Below are 17,600 nucleotides of genomic sequence, written 5' to 3'. Positions count from 1 at the left end.
AGACAAACCATTTACCGCATTCGTGACAAATTCAATGCCACTGGCTCAATCCTTAATGCTCCAAAAACTGCTCGACCCAAAACAGTCTGTACAGAAGATAATAAACAACTTGTTGCTGAAACATTTGTCCAGAGTCCAAAAAAGTCACCAGAAGAGCCTCTTTGGAATTGGGAATTTCACGAGCTTCTATCATGGGAATCCTGAAATCTATTGGGTGGAAAGCTTATCGTCCACGTCTAATTCATGGTTTATTGGAGGATGATCCAGACAGGCGGCTGCAATTTAGTGAGATTATGCTTAACGAAATTGAAGAAAATCCAGTATTTGTAGATAACATTATGTGGAGTGATGAAGCTTCTTTCAAATTATCCGGCCATATTAACAGACATAATTGTATTTACTGGTATAATGAGAACATGCATTTAACATTAGAGCAACAACTAAATGAGCGTGGTGTCAATGTTTGGGGTGGTATTTCAAGTTTTGGTGTTTTAGGACCAATATTTTTTGATGGAACAGTCACAGGAGATAAGTATCTCGAAATTCTAATGAATCAAGTTGTTCCCCAGTTACAGCAACAGCCTAATTCAAATGACCTTTATTTCCAACAAGATGGGGCCCCTCCACATTATTCAAGAGTTGTCCGCGAGTATCTTGATGAAACATTTCCTAATAAATGGATTGGCCGAAGAGGCCCGCTTGATTGGCCGGCACGCTCACCAGACTTGATCCCAATGGATTTTTTCTTTTGGGGAGTAGTCAAGGACAAAGTTTATAGTCGAAAATCAAAAAGTGTCAGTGATTTGAAAAATTACATAAGAGATGCATTTCAAGAAATTTATACCCAAAGAGACTTGTGCAAAAAAGTTTGTCGAAGCGAAGGAGGCGACTTCAAAGCTGTGCAAATTGTAATGGAAAACAGTTTGAGCACCTGCGTTGATAAAATTTAAGGGCTTTTGTATTATTGTTCAGAATAAAATGTAATTGTCAATGTTATGCTTGTGTTAGTAAATATAATTTTATGTATAGATCGAAATAAATGTTATTATTTTCTGCCCACCTACTTTTGGACCACCCTGTGTATGTATATATATATATATATATATATATATATATATATAATGTTTTTCGCTTTTTTTAATGTACAGTTGAACTTATGAAGGCCATTATATGACCAAAATGTCTTCTTTGTTTTGGAGTGCCTGCACACAATAAATAATCTGTTTTCATCGTTTACCCGAGTGCCAAGTTTTCCCCAGGATTTATAGGCATGTAGGTCATAGAAAGCTGAATAAAATGATACCTTGATATCTGCGATCTGATGTCCTATTCTAGAGAAATCCTGAGAATTCTTAATATGTAAATGAGCTGTAAAGATCTATGGGCCGGACTTAGATCTCCCTTAGAATCTGCCTCCAGAGCTTATTTTAAATGAAAGGAGGCGATACCAGTGTGAGACGTGTAGATCAGGAGAGCAGACTGTCAGTCATTACATTGAAAGTAGAAAGTTAACCCCAGCACTCTATCAGGACTTCCAGGTACCAGATCATCATACCACATGGATGCAGCGTCCCGATCTCCAAAGAGCTCACTTGGATGAATTAATCATCAGTAGAATAGAAGGACACCATCCAAACTTGAGTGAAGTAGAAAAATCTTTTTTATTCTGCCAAATACAGAATTTCAACAATACCAGCATAGGCTTCATAAAGACTGGTAATGTCAAAACATTCTTTATCAAGCATACGCTTGATAAAGACTGGCATTGTCAAAACATTGCACTGTTTTTGGCAGAATAAAAAGATTTTTTTATTTCACTCAAGTTTGGATGCTGTCAGTCATTACATGTCTCATACTGGTAATACCTCCTCTTATTTAAAATAAGCTCTGGAGGTAGATTCTTGGGAAGATCTATGTCCGGCCCGTAGATCTTAACAGCTCATTTACTTATTAAGAAAAATGTGGATTTCTCTGGAATAAAACGTCGGAACGCAGATATCAAGGTATCATTTTATTCAACTTCCTATGACCTACATGCTCATATAGACGACTTAGGAGGGTTGATTCTACTGACAGATTCCCTTTAAGCCAATATGGTTTTTTTTGGATTGGCCTTAAGAGTCCGCTTCACCCTTTTATCATGTGGAGAGTTATGTGCAAGTTTTACTTATATTCCCCAGCAAAACATAGATGCAGTTGAAGACAGACACGTTAACAATACCTTGGTCCACACTTTCAAGCATTGGTGGGCCTTGGCGGTGCCGTTCCATATGGCTTAAGTGACAAGTCTGCCACCTATCTCCGAAATAAATAAGGCCATGTGTTGTAATTTCAGGAGCAGCTTGGGAACATCCATCATCATATTTATCCCTGTTGTCCCAGCAAAGGTCATTTTGACATTGTCACAGCTCTCTCTAAACCGAATGTGACAGACACCTGTCCCAGTTTGAATAGCTATGAGAGAAAGTTCTCCTTCCATTCCTATTTTGCTTATGCTTTTCCTAAAACATTAACCCGCTCCAATTTATCCTTAGGTGTTCTGTCAGAATTTATCCATCACGTCTCCACAGCTCTTCCACTATGTGGATAGCGATGAAGACAAAATATTCGCTCCCTAGCTGCACCTTGCAAATCGTTGAACCTCACGTTCCTAACCCAACTGGTTAAAATGTGGGTGAGGCAAGACGTCTTGGACTTTTCGCTAAATTCTTTTGACTGTCTGTCAGTATTTGCTTTTTTTTTTCACTCCAGGTCTAAGCGGCCAAACAGTGTAACAGTAGAGCTCCGGCTCTGAATTTCAATGATTCTGTGAATAATAGGGTGACATCTTGACCCTAGATGGCTGGGTGGGATGCTTAATAGCGCTCAGGCATAAACCTGGGCTGCAAATCCCATACGTTTTAAAATAACCTGTTAATTTTTTGACAGAAGGGTCTTTTCACTGCAGGGAGGCGAATGCCTTCAAATAACCAATAAAGAAATAAAGTGAAAACTTCACGGCTGCCAAAATTAATCTTCTGTGTGGTCAATGTTGGCAGGTTAGTTACTGGAAAGATATGGAGCAGGAAGAGGCTGCAGAAAAAGTAAAAACGTCTGGAAATGAGTCGTCCATCATCCTGACAGAGTTAGAAGGAAATACATTATATCATATAACAGTGAGAGCGTTTAACAAAGCTGGATACGGTCCTTCAAGTACAGGAGCGCGTGGAGGCACCAAGAAATCCCGTAAGTAACCTCTTGCTCCTTACACCGACCTTTTATGTTTGGACCTATGAAAACTAATCTTGGTTTAACTGGAAAAATTGGGCAATCTTCACACTTTGGAGATGTATCATGAATGGACCTGTTTAAGGATACTTGCACACAATGTCTTTTTCAGGCAGATTTCAACTGGAACCCACCTGAAAAGGCACTAAAAAAATGCTACAAAGTATGAACATAATGAACAACAATGTGAAAATGAATTACTGTGCATACATTCTGTTTTTGGAGCTTGTTTTAAAGGGGTTGTCCACTACTCAGACAATCCTTTCTCAATCTTTATATTTCCCACTTGTAACATAATAACATTTATACTCACCTCCGGTGCCATTCCAGTGGTGTCGCCACTGGTTCTCCCGGGGATCACGTTACATTCTTACACCACGCGATCCCTGCTGCCAACATCAGATTCCCAAGTACAACAGTATTTAGACCAGATAAAAAAAAAATAACATATTTATATCAAGTAGGAGGTCCATTTTAAATGGAATCTGTCACCAGATTGCTACCCCATCAGAAAGCAGCATGCTGCATGGACAGAGACCCTGATTCCAGCAAAGTGTCACTTACTATGGAGCTTGCTGCAGTTTTAGCAAAAATCACTGTTTTATCTGCTGCACATCTATCAGTTCTCTGAATGCTGAGCTGTGTATAACCCCACCCACACCACTGATTGGCAGTTCTTGGTGTACACTGTGCATAGGCAGAAAGCTACCAATCAGTGGTGGGGGCAGGGTTATACAGAGCTCATGAATATGGAGGACTACATGGCAACAGGTTTACTAGTTCTCTAATGATAATCTCCCACTGGCACAAATGTGATTTTATCAAAACTATAGCAAGCAGCTCAGTAAGTGATACATAGCTGGAATCATTGTCTCTGTCTGTACATTTTGCTGCTGTGAGATCAACTGGCAAAAACCTTGTGAAAGATTTCCTTTAATAATATTTGCTAAAATATTATATTCTCAAATTTGTGAAAATATGCAAATACGATAAAAAATGTAAAAAAATAGTAAACTAAATAGAAAAGAAAACAAGTAAGATGGACGCCAGACATGTCTTTGAAAGGAAACATGTGTCATCGAGGTTGGTAGCCTCGGTGATATAAGCCCGGAAAAGCAGGCTCTGGCACGTATAGTGCTGAGGGAGTTAATAGGGGGTGTCAGGGCCGGATTTACGAGCAATCAGAGAGATAGGTGCTTCTGGCTGCTCACATATCCCCACCTTAGGGTGCGGTGCAGGAGATAAAAATGAGACCAGCTGTCTCATTCAGGGTTTGCATGTGGAGGTGTGCAGACCTCCAGTGTTGTTTGTCTTTGCCAAGGACTTAAGAGCTGGACACTAATCGATTGGGCAAACCCTCATTACTGTATTGACTACTCACTTTGTTTTCACTTTGTGCTGGAAAAAAGCTGTTTTTGTATATATATATATATATATATATATATATATGCTAAAAAAAAATTGTAATTTGGTTTCTACCCAAGGTGTCTGTATTGTGCCTTAGAACTGTAAAATTCTTCTTGGAAATATTCAATCCAGAACATATTGATATTTCTTTCCTACCAAACAGGGCTAAGCTTTTGTGACACCGCAGACAGATAAAAGAATTCTGGTTTTATACGCTAAGTATAAGTTCAGTCAAGTAGAGTAGTTATTAAAATGACATCGCTGGAGCAGGAATGGTTTATCAGCCTCCAGCTGTGTTAGCAGGACAACTATATAGAGAGCAATTCTACGGATGGGGATTGGAATAGTTATATTTACATTTCATTTGGATATAAAAGAGATTCTGATTATTATTTTTTTCCCTTCTCTCTCCAGCTCCCAGCCAAGCTCCAAGCACCGTCAAATGGATACGGAACGGTTCCCATGTGTCCTTGGGCTGGGAGGCAGTGAGATCATTTGCAAACGAGTCAGAAGTCATGGGATACAAGGTCAGTCAGCTGTTTGATTCAGAATATATTCGCTATGTCACAAGTGTTACACGCATGGATAATGTTTCATGGGTTTTTTCATCCTTTTTTGTGCTTTTTTTTTGTTTATTTGTCTAATTTGATTGCAAATGAAAAATGAAATATGATAAAAAAAGATTAAACCTCCATCTTCTAATATGACATAGTTTTATAGCAGTAGAATTTTAAAGTTTTTTTGCTAGACAGAAATTGCTAATTTTAAAAGAATACAGAATGTTTCTAGTTTATTTTAATTAAAAGTTCTTCTCACTTTGGGATTGGGACATGTCCAGGCTAATCTATAGCTTACAGACTGCAATAGCCAGGAATGAAGGTTCCTAGAAACTAAAGGAATATACAGTACAGACCAAAAGTTTGGACGCACCTTCTCATTTAAAGATTTTTCATGACTATGAAAATTGTACATTCACATTGAAGGCATCAAAACTATAAATTAACACATGTGGAATTATATACTTAATAAAAAAGTGTGAAACAATTGAAAATATGTCTTATATTCTAGGTTCTTCAAAGTAGCCACCTTTTGCTTTGATGACTGCTTTGCACACTCTTGGCATTCTCTTGATGAGCTTCAAGAGGTAGTCACCGGAAATGGTTTTCACTTCACAGGTGTGCCCTGTCAGGTTTAATAAGTGGGCTTTCTTGCCTTATAAATGGGGTTGGGACCATCAGTTGTGTTGTGCAGAAGTCAGGTGGATACACAGCTGATAGTCCTACTGATTAGACTGTTAGAATTTGTATCATGGCAAGAAAAAAGCAGCTAAGTAAAGAAAAACGAGTGGCCATCATTACTTTAAGAAATGAAGGTCAGTCAGTCTGAAAAATTGGGCAAACTTTGAAAGTGTCCCTAAGTGCAGTTGCAAAAACCATCAAGCGCTACAAAGAAACTGGCTCACATGAGGAACGCCCCAGGAAAGGAAGACCAAGAGTCACCTCTGCTTCTGAGGATAAGTTTATCCGAGTCACCAGCCTCAGAAATCGCAGGTTAACAGCAGCTCAGATTAGAGACCAGGTCAATGCCACACAGAGTTCTAGCAGCAGACACATCTCTACTAGTGTTGAGCGAGCATGCTCGACACTGCTCGGTACTCGCCCAAGCATCTCACTGCTCGGGATGTTCGGCAAGCACCGAGCATTTTCGGGTTACTCGGGCGGGAGCTCGGGTCTCCGCCCTGCATGTTTGGCGCTCTTTACAGAGCCAATGAACATGCAGGGATTGCCAGCCAGTCACTGTAATGCCGCAACCATGTTGGTTGTGGGCATTACAGTGATTGGCTGGCCGCATAGCGTCACCTCGAGTATTTAAAACCGGGCGCCGCCATCTTGGACACAGTCGCTCCGGATCAGACGGTGTAGGGAGAGTGCTGCTGAGCTAGGGAGAGATTTATACTGCGAAATAGTTAGTGTAGGGTCTCTAAAGCCTGCCAAATCAAACAAACAGTCCTTCCGAGGACTAATATCTATCCCAGATATCAGGCGGGCAGGCAGGCAGGCTGTATAGGAGACGCAGTGGTTATACCAACAAACGCAGCATTACAGTCCTGTGCGCTGCTGCTGCTCAAATTCCTAGACTTAGCCCTAGGTCTCAGGGGCCAGGAAAAATCCTTTCTTTTTCATCTAAATCCTCTTTTTTTTTTTCAGTTTCAGTTTCGTTTTTGAACGTTTTATTGTGAGCCCGTAAAAGTGGCTTAATATCTCTGACAGTTGTTGACAGCAGTGACCTGGGGGTCAGAAATGCTTCCTGGGGCGATCCCCACGCTGTTCCCATGTCATTTGAGCACTGTCACTATCGTTTTAGGCACTTTTTAGGCTTTCTAACAGACTGCCGGCGGCGCCGCCGCAAAAATGCTCGGGTCTACAAAAGACTAACATTGGGCTCGTTGCTCGGGTCGAGCACCAGAGTATCACGGTGAGCTCGGCCCGAGCTTCGAGCACCCGAGCATTTTAGTGCTCGCTCAACGCCTATCTCTACAACAACTGTTAAGAGGAGACTTTGTGCAGCTGGCCTTCATGGTAAAATAGCTGCTAGGAAACCAGTGCTAAGGACAGGCAACAAGCAGAAGAGACTTGTTTGGGCTAAAGAACACAAGGAATGGACATTAGACCAGTGGAAATCTGTGCTTTGGTCTGATGAGTCCAAATTTGAGATCTTTGGTTCCAACCACCGTGTCTTTGTGCAACGCAGAAAAGGTGAACGGATGGACTCTACATCCCTGGTTCCCACCGTGAAGCATGGAGGAGGAGGTGTGATGGTGTGGAGGTGCTTTGCTGGTGACACTGTTGGGGATTTATTCAAAATTGAAGGCATACTGAGCCAGCATGGCTACCACAGCGTCTTGCAGCGGCATGCTATTCCATCCGGTTTGCGTTTAGCTGGACCATCATTTATTTTTCAACAGGACAATGACCCCAAACACACCTCCAGGCTGTGTAAGGGCTATTTGACCAAGAGGGAGAGTGATGGGGCGCTACGCCAGATGACCTGGCCTCCACATTCACCAGACCTGAACCCAATCGAGATGGTTTGGGGTGAGCTGGACCGCAGAGTGAAGGCAAAAGGGCCAACAAGTGCTAAGCATCTCTGGGAACTCCTTCAAGATTGTTGGAAGACCATTTCCGGTGACTACCTCTTGAAGCTCATCAAGAGAATGCCAAGAGTGTGCAAAGCAGTCATCAAAGCAAAAGGTGGCTACTTTGAAGGACCTAGAATATAAGACATATTTTCAGTTGTTTCACACTTTTTTGTTAAGTATATAATTCCACATGTGTTAATTCATAGTTTTGATGCCTTCAGTGTGAATGTACAATTTTTATAGTCGTGAAAATACAGAAAAATCTTTAAATGAGAAGGTGTGTCCAAACTTTTGGTCTGTACTGTATATTTTTTTAGAATTTGAAATAAATTGTAAAATAACTTTATTTTTAATAATTTGACCATTTTGGAGCACGATTTTTTTTAAAAAACGTAACCGACATATTAGCGATTACTTTTAGATATAGTTGATAAAATTTAAATTAAAGGTTTTTTTCTGTCTTCCGAAAACCCTAGTCCCCAGAAAAAGTTTGTTTTTAAAAAGAAAAATACACATTTTCCTCTACTCACCCTCCCCAGGTCCACCCAAGTCTCAGCCGCTGCTCCTGGTGTCGGTTGTCATCTGCAGCACTGACCTCATGTCGACACCGCTGCAGCAAGTCAGTGAGCACAGCAGATCTGAGAGGCTCATGTTGTCTACTAGGGCAGAGCTCCGGAGCTCACTTTTTGGCTGCTGCACCGTTGACGTGACATCAGCACCGCAGACAATAACAAACAATGGGAGCAGTGGTGGAGACTCAGAGCTGGTCCTTGGGAAAGTAAGTAAAGAAGAGTGTGGGGTTTTTTTAAGCAATTTTCACCAGGGATTTTCTGTAACTGGAAGTTAGAGTCTGCAATCTTAATTCCTTAATTCATTTTTGACCTTGTTTCTTCTGGACTTGGCAGCGCTTAAAAGACTTCATCTTCAAGCTGCCTTTTCTATTTTCAGACCCCTTGATATGCAGTTTCCAGCCTCTCACAAGTTTTAAATTATGCCCTTTTAGGAATTCCTCTCCCTGTAATACAGGCTGGATGTGAAGTCTGTGTGCATCCAGGGTGCTGCTGTATTCACTAGATCTATTATCAGCACAGCTTCTATCCTGCACTCATTTACTCTTCATGTACTTCGATCATTCTCTATAGCTTGTTTTTTCTGCTCTCCATGAAACCTTAGAGACTTTCTCCTCTCTCCATTTCTGAGCTGTCTACGACCTCCTCCTATTCCCTCCTGCTAGCTCTAACACTAAGAGGGAGAACAGAGGGTGCTGTCAGGAGCAAGAGTTTTGATGGATTTGTATTTTCCTTTGCAGTTCACTTAGGTAGAAAAAAACACACTCTGCAGAAGCAAAATTGTAGAACTTTTATGAACTTTGCAAATGAAAAATAAAACTAAACTCTGTGAAAAGGTGTACATAGCTGTTAATGTCATAGCATGATTAGTCACAATCACAGCTGTCAGTTTGCATCAGCTCAAAAAGGATCACTGTCACAGATCTGATCTACATGGGGTGTTTCAACAACAACTGCAGACCCATTGATTTGTATAAGAGTGTGCAATAGCATGCTGTCATCCCAAAGGAGCATTGCACAGCAAATAAGCCTCCTTACCTTGGCATGCCAGGCTTGGCTTGACACTCTCCACAAGGAGAAACGCTACCCCTTAGACCTCAGTCCAGAGCCTCTCATCTAGCCAAATCAGTTCTCATACTTTGCACTGATGAGGAGCCATAGCCTGAAACACCGTGTCTGCAAATTGAGATTCTGATTTGGCTTTTATCCTAAGTCATATTGCACGACTCGTTAAAGGGTTGATTGTGACTTTTAGGATTACTGCTTCCAATAGGTGGCGCTATAGAGTTCAAGTCCTCTTTCTCTCTGAAGAGGCAATTTGCATATATCATGTGATGACAGTGCAGGGACAGAGAGGAGCTGAAGATCTCTAATAGGGGAGTTATCTTTCATTGCAATCCTGCCCACTAATCATAATAGAGTGCAGGGTACAAGCTCAAAACTAAATGCAGGCGACCTTTAAAAGGGTTAGTCCATGAATTTAAAAAAAAATCTCTGAAGTAGTGTACATAATTACTTTGATCATACTAAAAAGTAACTGTTTTAGTTTTTATTTCATAAATCAATAGTACACATGAAAATAAGAAACTTTGTAATATATCTTATCAGAGAAATCTGCTTCTTTCTCCCCCTGGACTTATCACTCACTCTCGATTCATGGGTAAAATCTACAAAATCTGTATTGTGTGAAGACAGATATTCACATTACTGACATATGAGATAACAGTTGGTTCTTTTAAAATTGTAGGGAGAGGGGGTAGGTGCTAGAGGCTGACACAGACATTCTGCTGCCCGTTCTCGTGAAACAGGACAGTTCTCCATAGAACTTTATGAGCACCAACTGCCATCTGCTATGTTAGTATGGTAAAGTCTGTATTCCCCGAAGACAGATATTTGCTATGAATAGAGAATTTTGAAAATAATCAGTTCAGGAGGACAAATAAGTAGATTATTTAATAAGATGTATTACAAAGTTTCTTATTTTCACATATTCTATTGATTTATGGAGAAAAAAAAAAAGTCAAAATCAGAGTCAAAATTTATGATACTGATATTGATGTGGATCTATGACAAAATCTGCAGCGAAAAATGTGAACGTTTGCATGTACCCTTAACTTTGTCACTGCTTGCTGCTGCCATAGTTCTGCAAAGACTGATGTCAATATTCTCTTTACGCTCCCCGTTATCAGTAACGTACACAGATGAGAACTATTTCCTTATTTACAGATTTCAAAAGCTGAAAATTGCTCTTATCCTCTAGGGATTTACACTGTAAAAAAGTGTTGGTGCCATAAAAATAAATTGTGTCATCGCACGTACATCAATGTAGGAGGCAATTTGCAATATTTATACATTGAGGTGGAACAAGCAGCTAATGAACTGTGTGTGAAGTGGGCTCAGGAGCGGTGTATGATGCGGGCTCAGGAGCTGTGTATGATGCATGCTCAAGAGCTGTGTATGATGCGGGCTCAGGAGCGGTGTATGATGCATGCTCAAGAGCTGTGTATGATGCGGGCTCAGGAGCGGTGTATGATGCGGGCTCAGGAGCGGTGTATGTGTGACGTCCCTGAGGGTTCAGTCGCCACAAGGGTACTGCACCTCAGACCGAGGTGTGGTATCTCCTCTCCGAGGTAAGGAAGGAGCACCACTCAGGACCCCACCACATCACCCAACACTAAACCTCTCCCACCTGAGGGGGGCTTATATGTACCAGTGTGCTGCCCCAGCCGGGATAATGGGAGATTGGGGAACCAAAAGATAGGGGGAACCATTTAGTGGGTGAGGGTGGAGGACGCACTTTAGGTTACACCACAAAATTCATATTTAATTAACAGCCATCTTGGGCTTATGGTCTTTAATTGTGATCTTCATCACTGAACGTGGCTTTCTGTGTGAACCTGCAGCTGATTGAGGATACACGGTCCTCGTCCTCCGGCCTTGAGGCGAGGAGCGTGCTAGAGTTAACGGCTGTCTCTACCCGGTCAAGGTCCCTACCCAAGAAGGCCTGGAGGGGAGCAGAGGAGACAAGCTCCACAGGCAAAAGGATCCCAGGGGGATGCAGACGGAGCGGTATACGCCACCTGTCCTCACTATTCTGGCCTTGTCAGAGGGAGTCCTGCTGCAAAAGGGGTACCGGCCCCCGATATCTGACTCTGTCACTTTAAGTCTTAGTCGGAGAAGCCCGGAGGCTCAGTGGATCCCACCCGGTAACGTACGGAGTGGAGTCGCCACCCGTACCCTTGTTCTGTGCATAGTCCAGAGGGAGACCCGGCCTTAGTAAACGTACCACCTACGGACAGGAGAGGGACTAGTGGGAAAGTCTAGGAACACTCTGGTGCGGGGGTCCTTATTCATGCAATCGAACTACCCGGAGTGTGCTGAACCCCTTCCTGGTGGCCGCAGCACGCCGTGAGGAGGAAGGAGAAGCCTTGCAGCTGACACCTAACATCATGAGTAAAGCTTGAAAGACTGCATCTATTGCCTCCGGTTCCTTATTGCAACGTGGCACCGCACTGCACCACACCACATCTCCCACTACTACTCCCCTGATCCGTGTTCTCTGCCCTGAGGCCCTGCTCCGCCTGTGGGGAGTAGTACCATCTGCTGCCGCACCGACATCCCACCTCAGAGGACTGAACGCAGCGCTGGTGGAGGATCACCAGAAACCACAGGTGGCGTAGTCATTACATCCACTCGATTAACACCAAACCCTGAAAGCCCATTAAACTTTTTATGTGATGGCCCTGGGCACGGAACGGGTCCAGGCCAAGGCTGCAACCCCCCAAACATCTGACCTGCCTCCGAGTATCCCCATCTCCCAGGAAGGGCTGTAAGCGTCACATATGATGCGGGCTCAGGAGCGGTGTATGATGCGGGCTCAGAAGCGGTGTATGAAGCTGGCTCAGAAGCGGTGTATGAAGCTGGCTCAGAAGCGGTGTATGAAGCTGGCTCAGGAGCGGTGTATGATGCGGGCTCAAGAGGGGTGTATGAAACGGGTTCAGGAGCTGTGTATGAAGCAGGCTCAGGAGCAGTGTAAAATGCGTGCTCAGGAGTGGTGTATGATGCGGGCTCAGGAACTGTGTATGATGTGGGCTCAGGAGCGGTGTATGATGCGGGCTCAGGAGCGGTGTATGATGCGGGCTCAGGAGCTGTGTATGATGCAGGCTGAGGAGCGGTGTATGAAGCTGGCTCAGGAGCTGTGTATGATGCGGGCTCAGGAGCGGAGTATGAAGCGGGTTCAGGAGCTGTCTATGAAGCAGGCTCAGGAGCGGTGTATAATGCGTGCTCAGGAGCTGTGTATGATGTGGGCTCAGGAGCGGTGTATGAAGGGGGCTCAGGAGCGGTGTATGAAGGGGGCTCAGGAGCTTGGTATTATGCGGACGCAGGAGCTGTGTATGATGCGGGCTCATGAGCTGTGTATAATGTGGCTCAGGAGCTGTGTATGAAGGGGGCTCAGGAGCTGTGTATGATGCAGGCTCATGAGCTGTGTATGATGCGGGCTCAGGAGCTGTGTATGATGCGTGATCAGGAGCTGTGTATGATGTGGGCTCAGAAGCTTTGTATAAAGCGGGCTCAGGAGCGGTGTATGAAGCGGGCTCAGGAGCTCTGTATGATGTGTGCTCAGGAGCGGTGTATGAAGCAGGCTCAGGAACGGTGTATGAATCAGGCTCAGGAGCGGTGTATGATGCGGGCTCATGAGCTGTATATGATGCGGGCTCAGGAGCTGTGTATGATACGGGCTCAGGAGCTGTGTATGATGTGGGCTCAGGAGCTGTGTATGATGTGGGCTCAGGAGCTGTGTATGAAGCAGGCTCAGGAGCTGTGTATGATGTGGGCTCAGGAGCTGTGTATGAAGGGGGCTCAGGAGCTGTGTATGAAGGGGGCTCAATAGCTGTGTATGATGCTGGCTCAGGAGCTGTGTATGATGCGGGCTCAGGAGCTGTATATGATGTGGCTCATGAGCTGTGTATGAAAGGGGCTCAGGAGCTGTGTATGATGTGGGCTTAGGAGCTGTGTAGGATGCTGTCTCAGGAGCTGTGTATGATGCAGGCTCAGTAGCGGTGTATGAAGGAAGCTCAGGAGCTGTGTATGAAGGGGGCTCAGGAGCTGTGTATGAAGCAGGCTCAGGAGCTGTGTTTGAAACAGGAACTGTGTATGATGCGGCCTCAGGAGCTGTGTATGATGCAGCCTCAGAAGCTCTGTATGAAGTAGGCTCAGGAGCTATGTATGATGCAGGCTCAGGAGCTGTGTATGAAGCAGGCTCAGGAGCTGTGAAGAAAGTGGGCTCAGGAGCTGTGTATGATGCGGGCTCAGGAGTTGTGTATGATGCATGCTCAGGAGCTGTGTATGATACGGGCTCAGGAGCGGTGTATGAAGCTGGCTCAGGAGCTGTGTATGATGCGGGCTCAGGAGCGGTGTATGATGCGGACTCAGGAGTGGTGTATAATGCAGGCTCCGGAGTGGTGTATGAAGCTGGCTCAGGAGCTGTGTATGATGCGGGCAAAGGAGCGGTGTATGAAGTGGGTTCAGGAGCTGTGTATGATGCGGGCTCAGGAGCGGTGTATGATGCAGGCTCAGGAGCTGTGTATGATGCGGGCTCAAGAGCTGTTTATGATGCAGGCTCCGGAGCAGTGTATGAAGCTGGCTCAGGAGCTGTGTATGATGCGGGCTCAGGAGCGGTGTATGAAGCTGGCTCAGGAGCTGTTTATGATGTATGCTCATGTAGCACCCTGAGGATTCGGCTGCTACAGGGGTATTGCACCTCAACCCAGAGGTGTGATATTCCACTCCCGGGTAAGGATGGAGTGTGGACCTGAGCTCGGTAGGCTGCATGCACTACACACATCCCATTTCCGAGGAACAGGCCGACGGTACTCCCACTTAGAAATGTGCAGGTACGACCGAGTCTGTTCCTGGCTGGAGTGGGAGGGGGGTGGAACATCCCAAGTAGTGTAGGGGCAGATAGGGGGAGCAGCCTGGGTAAAGATAGGAGCTCATTGGGTGCTGGTCACCTGAGCTCACACATAGAGGGTGTATATAAGGTGGGCACCATCAAAGATCAGGGTCAGTCTGTCAGAGTAAGAAGCAGAGGTCCAGATGAGCCTGCAGAGAGAGAGTGGAGCAGAGAAGGAAAGACCCAGAGGAGACAAAGAGAGGACTCTGAGAACCCAAATTCAATCCCCGGGTGAAGAGTCGGCAATAGGGTACCGGATCCCAAACTGGTGGGGGCAAAAGCACACCCTAGCCAGAGACCGGAGGCCGTGGGCAGCGTCTGCCACGGCCACCCACCACATCCACCCCGAAGGCAAACCACGTGGAGGGTCAGGGAACCCAAGGCCAAGGGTCTCCCAACAGAAGGCCCGAGGGAGCTGGACCTAGGTGGATCACTAGTGGGGACGGCCAGAGGAAAGGACAGAAGGAGAGCTCAGGGTCACGCTCCGGACTTGTTTGGGGGTTCGCTGAATCCAGGACCTGGTGGACGCAGCACGACTCGGGTGGTCACTTGAAGCTGGAGTGACCGGAACATCAGCAGTGAGTAAATACCCTAAACTGCACAACCCGACTCTGTCTTCATTTAACATCTATGCTGCACCACCACAACCCCCATCCTCTGCACCTGACCCCCTGAGGCTATACCCCACCCGTTGGGGGTTATACTACCAAAAGCTGCACCAACACCATCAGCCTCAGCGGACCCTGCTGCAGCGGCGGCCATAGTGACCGCAATACAACGGGTGGCGTAGTCGACATTAAGAACTTTATAACATCTGTAGGACTGCCACATACTCTGAGCTTGACACCCTGGGCACGGACCGGGTCACAGCCACTCGGAAGACTACAACCCCCATCTGATCCAGCTCCGGGTATTCCCCTAAAGAATATGGCCCAGGGGGCGCGTCAACTTTGGCGTAGTCGGCAGGATTACGTGCCCGCAACAACCGGGTACTGCGTGCCTGAAGAAAAGAACGAGTTTACCTCAAAAAGAAGTCTCCTGCCGGTTCCGGAGGGTCCCCGCCATCGGACTCCATCACAGGTCGATTCCCGCCGGTTGTCCGCCATTAACAGCTTTTTCCCGCCATCTGCAGAGTTTCCCGCCACTGGGAGACGATTCCCGCCATTTCCAAAGGTTTCCCGCCTTGGAAGAGCGGACGCCATTATGGGCGTGCCAGAGGGTGGCGAGAGGCCACCTCCCATCGTGGGCCAGGACCGAAAATGGCGCCAAAAGTGGAAACCGCCCCCACCAACAGAGACTGTGATGCTAGAGGTGTCTGTCAGCGTGAAAGAACCGCCCCTGGAGCTGACAATCACCAAGTGGCCCCGGGACCGCCCTCGAAGTTGGAGGACTGAGAAGAAGAGAACAAAGATGGGTGTCGCTTGGAGCAGTCTGGAGAGAGCGCACCCGGAGGCAAGAAGCCTGGAGAAGAGTTTCGGAGGAGCTTACCCGGAGATGGCGAGAAAGCAGAGCAGCACCGGCCCGTTGGCCAGGAGCCTGCTAGAAACAGAGGAGGGAGAGCAGAGCAGCACCGGCCCGCTGGCCAGGAGCCTGCTGGAGACAACAGAAGGAGAGCAGAGCAGCACCGACCCGTTGGTCAGGAGCCTGCTGGAAACAACGACCCCACTAGGCCTAGTGGAGGTCCTAGCACAGCTTCCCCGAGACCGGGAGTGTGCACAGACCGCTCTGGAGGGCCTCGCAAGGAGGATGGCCCGGGTGCAGCGAGAGACGTTGGCAGAGTGGAGCCGTGAGATGGCCCAGCAGACCGAGACTTGTCAGCGGAGCACGCCACCCGAGACGAGGAGACAGACCGCCTCTGAGGATGGCGCGGGAGGACCGAAGGCCGGAGACGGCGCCGAGAAGGGAGCCGAACGAGTGGAGGCAGGTAAAGGGGACGTCTATACCCCAAACCGGGAAACCGCGTACCTGCCCCAGCTCCCCGTCGCAGAGCCCGAAGTCTATCCTGCCGTGCCCGTCGCTGCAACGTCACCGCCGCAGACTAGGCCTCAAACGGGAGCCGCGACCCCTGTGACGTCACACGCCTCGACCCCGAGCGTGACCAAGCAGGAAGTACCACCAGCCTGGTCGCAAGGCCTAGTACCCCCGGGCGCCGCAATACCAACAGCGCCCCCTACCTCCGCGGAGCCCCCGGCCTGGTCGCAGGGCCAAGTAGCCCAGGGCGCCGCCGTCCTTACGGTGCCCTTCACCTTCCAGATACCCCAGGCCTGGCCGCAAGGCCCGGGAAACCCGGGCGCTAACACCACCGCGCCCATAAGACCAAAAGTGCCGCATCTGGGAGAGGACCTGTTTACCCAACACACGTGCCCGGATGGGCAGCCTTTCATCTGGCCCCAGGAATATCATGAACTGGAACGGCAGAGGAAGGCTGGGGCCATGTGTGCACCCCTGATCCCGGCTCCAAAGCCCGTAAAGAGGATCTCGCCCCCGCTAGAAGAGACCCAGTTTGAGTGGGACCCCACCGGAGAAGACCTCATGGGGTTCACTCAGGAGACTCGGGCAGCTGCAGCGGAGCGTGCTGAGTGCTGCCGCCAACAGCTCGAGGTCTTCGAGAGGGAGCGGAGAGAGAGGCGGGTCCGGGAACAGCAAGCTCAAATAAGGAGCGCGGAGCAGAAGAGCCGGGCCAGGAGAGACCCCCGTGCAGCGCATAGTCCCCGCACCACCGGGACTGTGATCAAGTTTAACATGCAGCATGGGTGGGGCTTCATCCGAGACCACCGCACCCTAGGCGACGTCTTCATGACCAGGAGAGACGTTGAGTCCCACCTACCGGAGGGACACAGAGGTCGTGACCTTTACATCGGGGACGAGGTCACCTTCACCCGGCACAAGTGTGCCAAAGGACCCTACGCCCTCCATGTGCATCGCCTGACGGAGGAAGAGCTGCGGTGTGAGGAGGAAGAACAAGAGGACCCGGACGGGTCTGAAGCTAAAGGAAACCATAAAGAAAGAGCAGGAGGACGTCGTCGTTAAGTACAGCGAAGCAGAAGCTGTATATAGTTGCCCGTCGGGGCACCGTGAACTGTTACTGCTGCTATCATAGTCCCAGTTGGGACCAGCATGTGTGAACTGTTTACCCGTTTATCCCTTAAATCCCACTGACCGAGGACTGAGAGCGGTCATTCCTCCCTAATACCTGGCCGAGGACTGAGAGCGGCCACCTTCCCTTTTGTATATAGTTGCGCGTCCTAAAGCGCCCCCTACCGGT

The 17,600-nt window shown here is 47.1% G+C and overlaps 1 protein-coding gene across 2 annotated transcripts in view; it reads left to right on the top strand.

Annotated features, from left to right (window-relative positions):
* The window catches only part of CNTN5 (contactin 5), a 2,189,536-nt gene that overhangs the window by 2,137,770 nt on the left and 34,166 nt on the right, over positions 1-17,600 (top strand). For both annotated transcript variants that reach the window (XM_073662155.1, XM_073662156.1), the window contains 2 exons: positions 3,039-3,225; positions 5,089-5,201. In XM_073662155.1, coding sequence (XP_073518256.1) covers positions 3,039-3,225; positions 5,089-5,201 — 300 coding nt within the window. The remainder of the gene's footprint in view (positions 1-3,038; positions 3,226-5,088; positions 5,202-17,600) is intronic.

Source organism: Phyllobates terribilis, unplaced genomic scaffold (assembly GCF_046119375.1).
Source record: "Phyllobates terribilis strain yellow unplaced genomic scaffold, ASM4611937v1 Scaffold_2__4_contigs__length_985480577, whole genome shotgun sequence".
Classification (NCBI taxonomy): Eukaryota; Metazoa; Chordata; class Amphibia; order Anura; family Dendrobatidae; genus Phyllobates; species Phyllobates terribilis.
The sequence above is the reverse complement of the archived record's forward strand: the minus strand, read 5'-3'. Positions and strand labels throughout refer to the sequence as shown.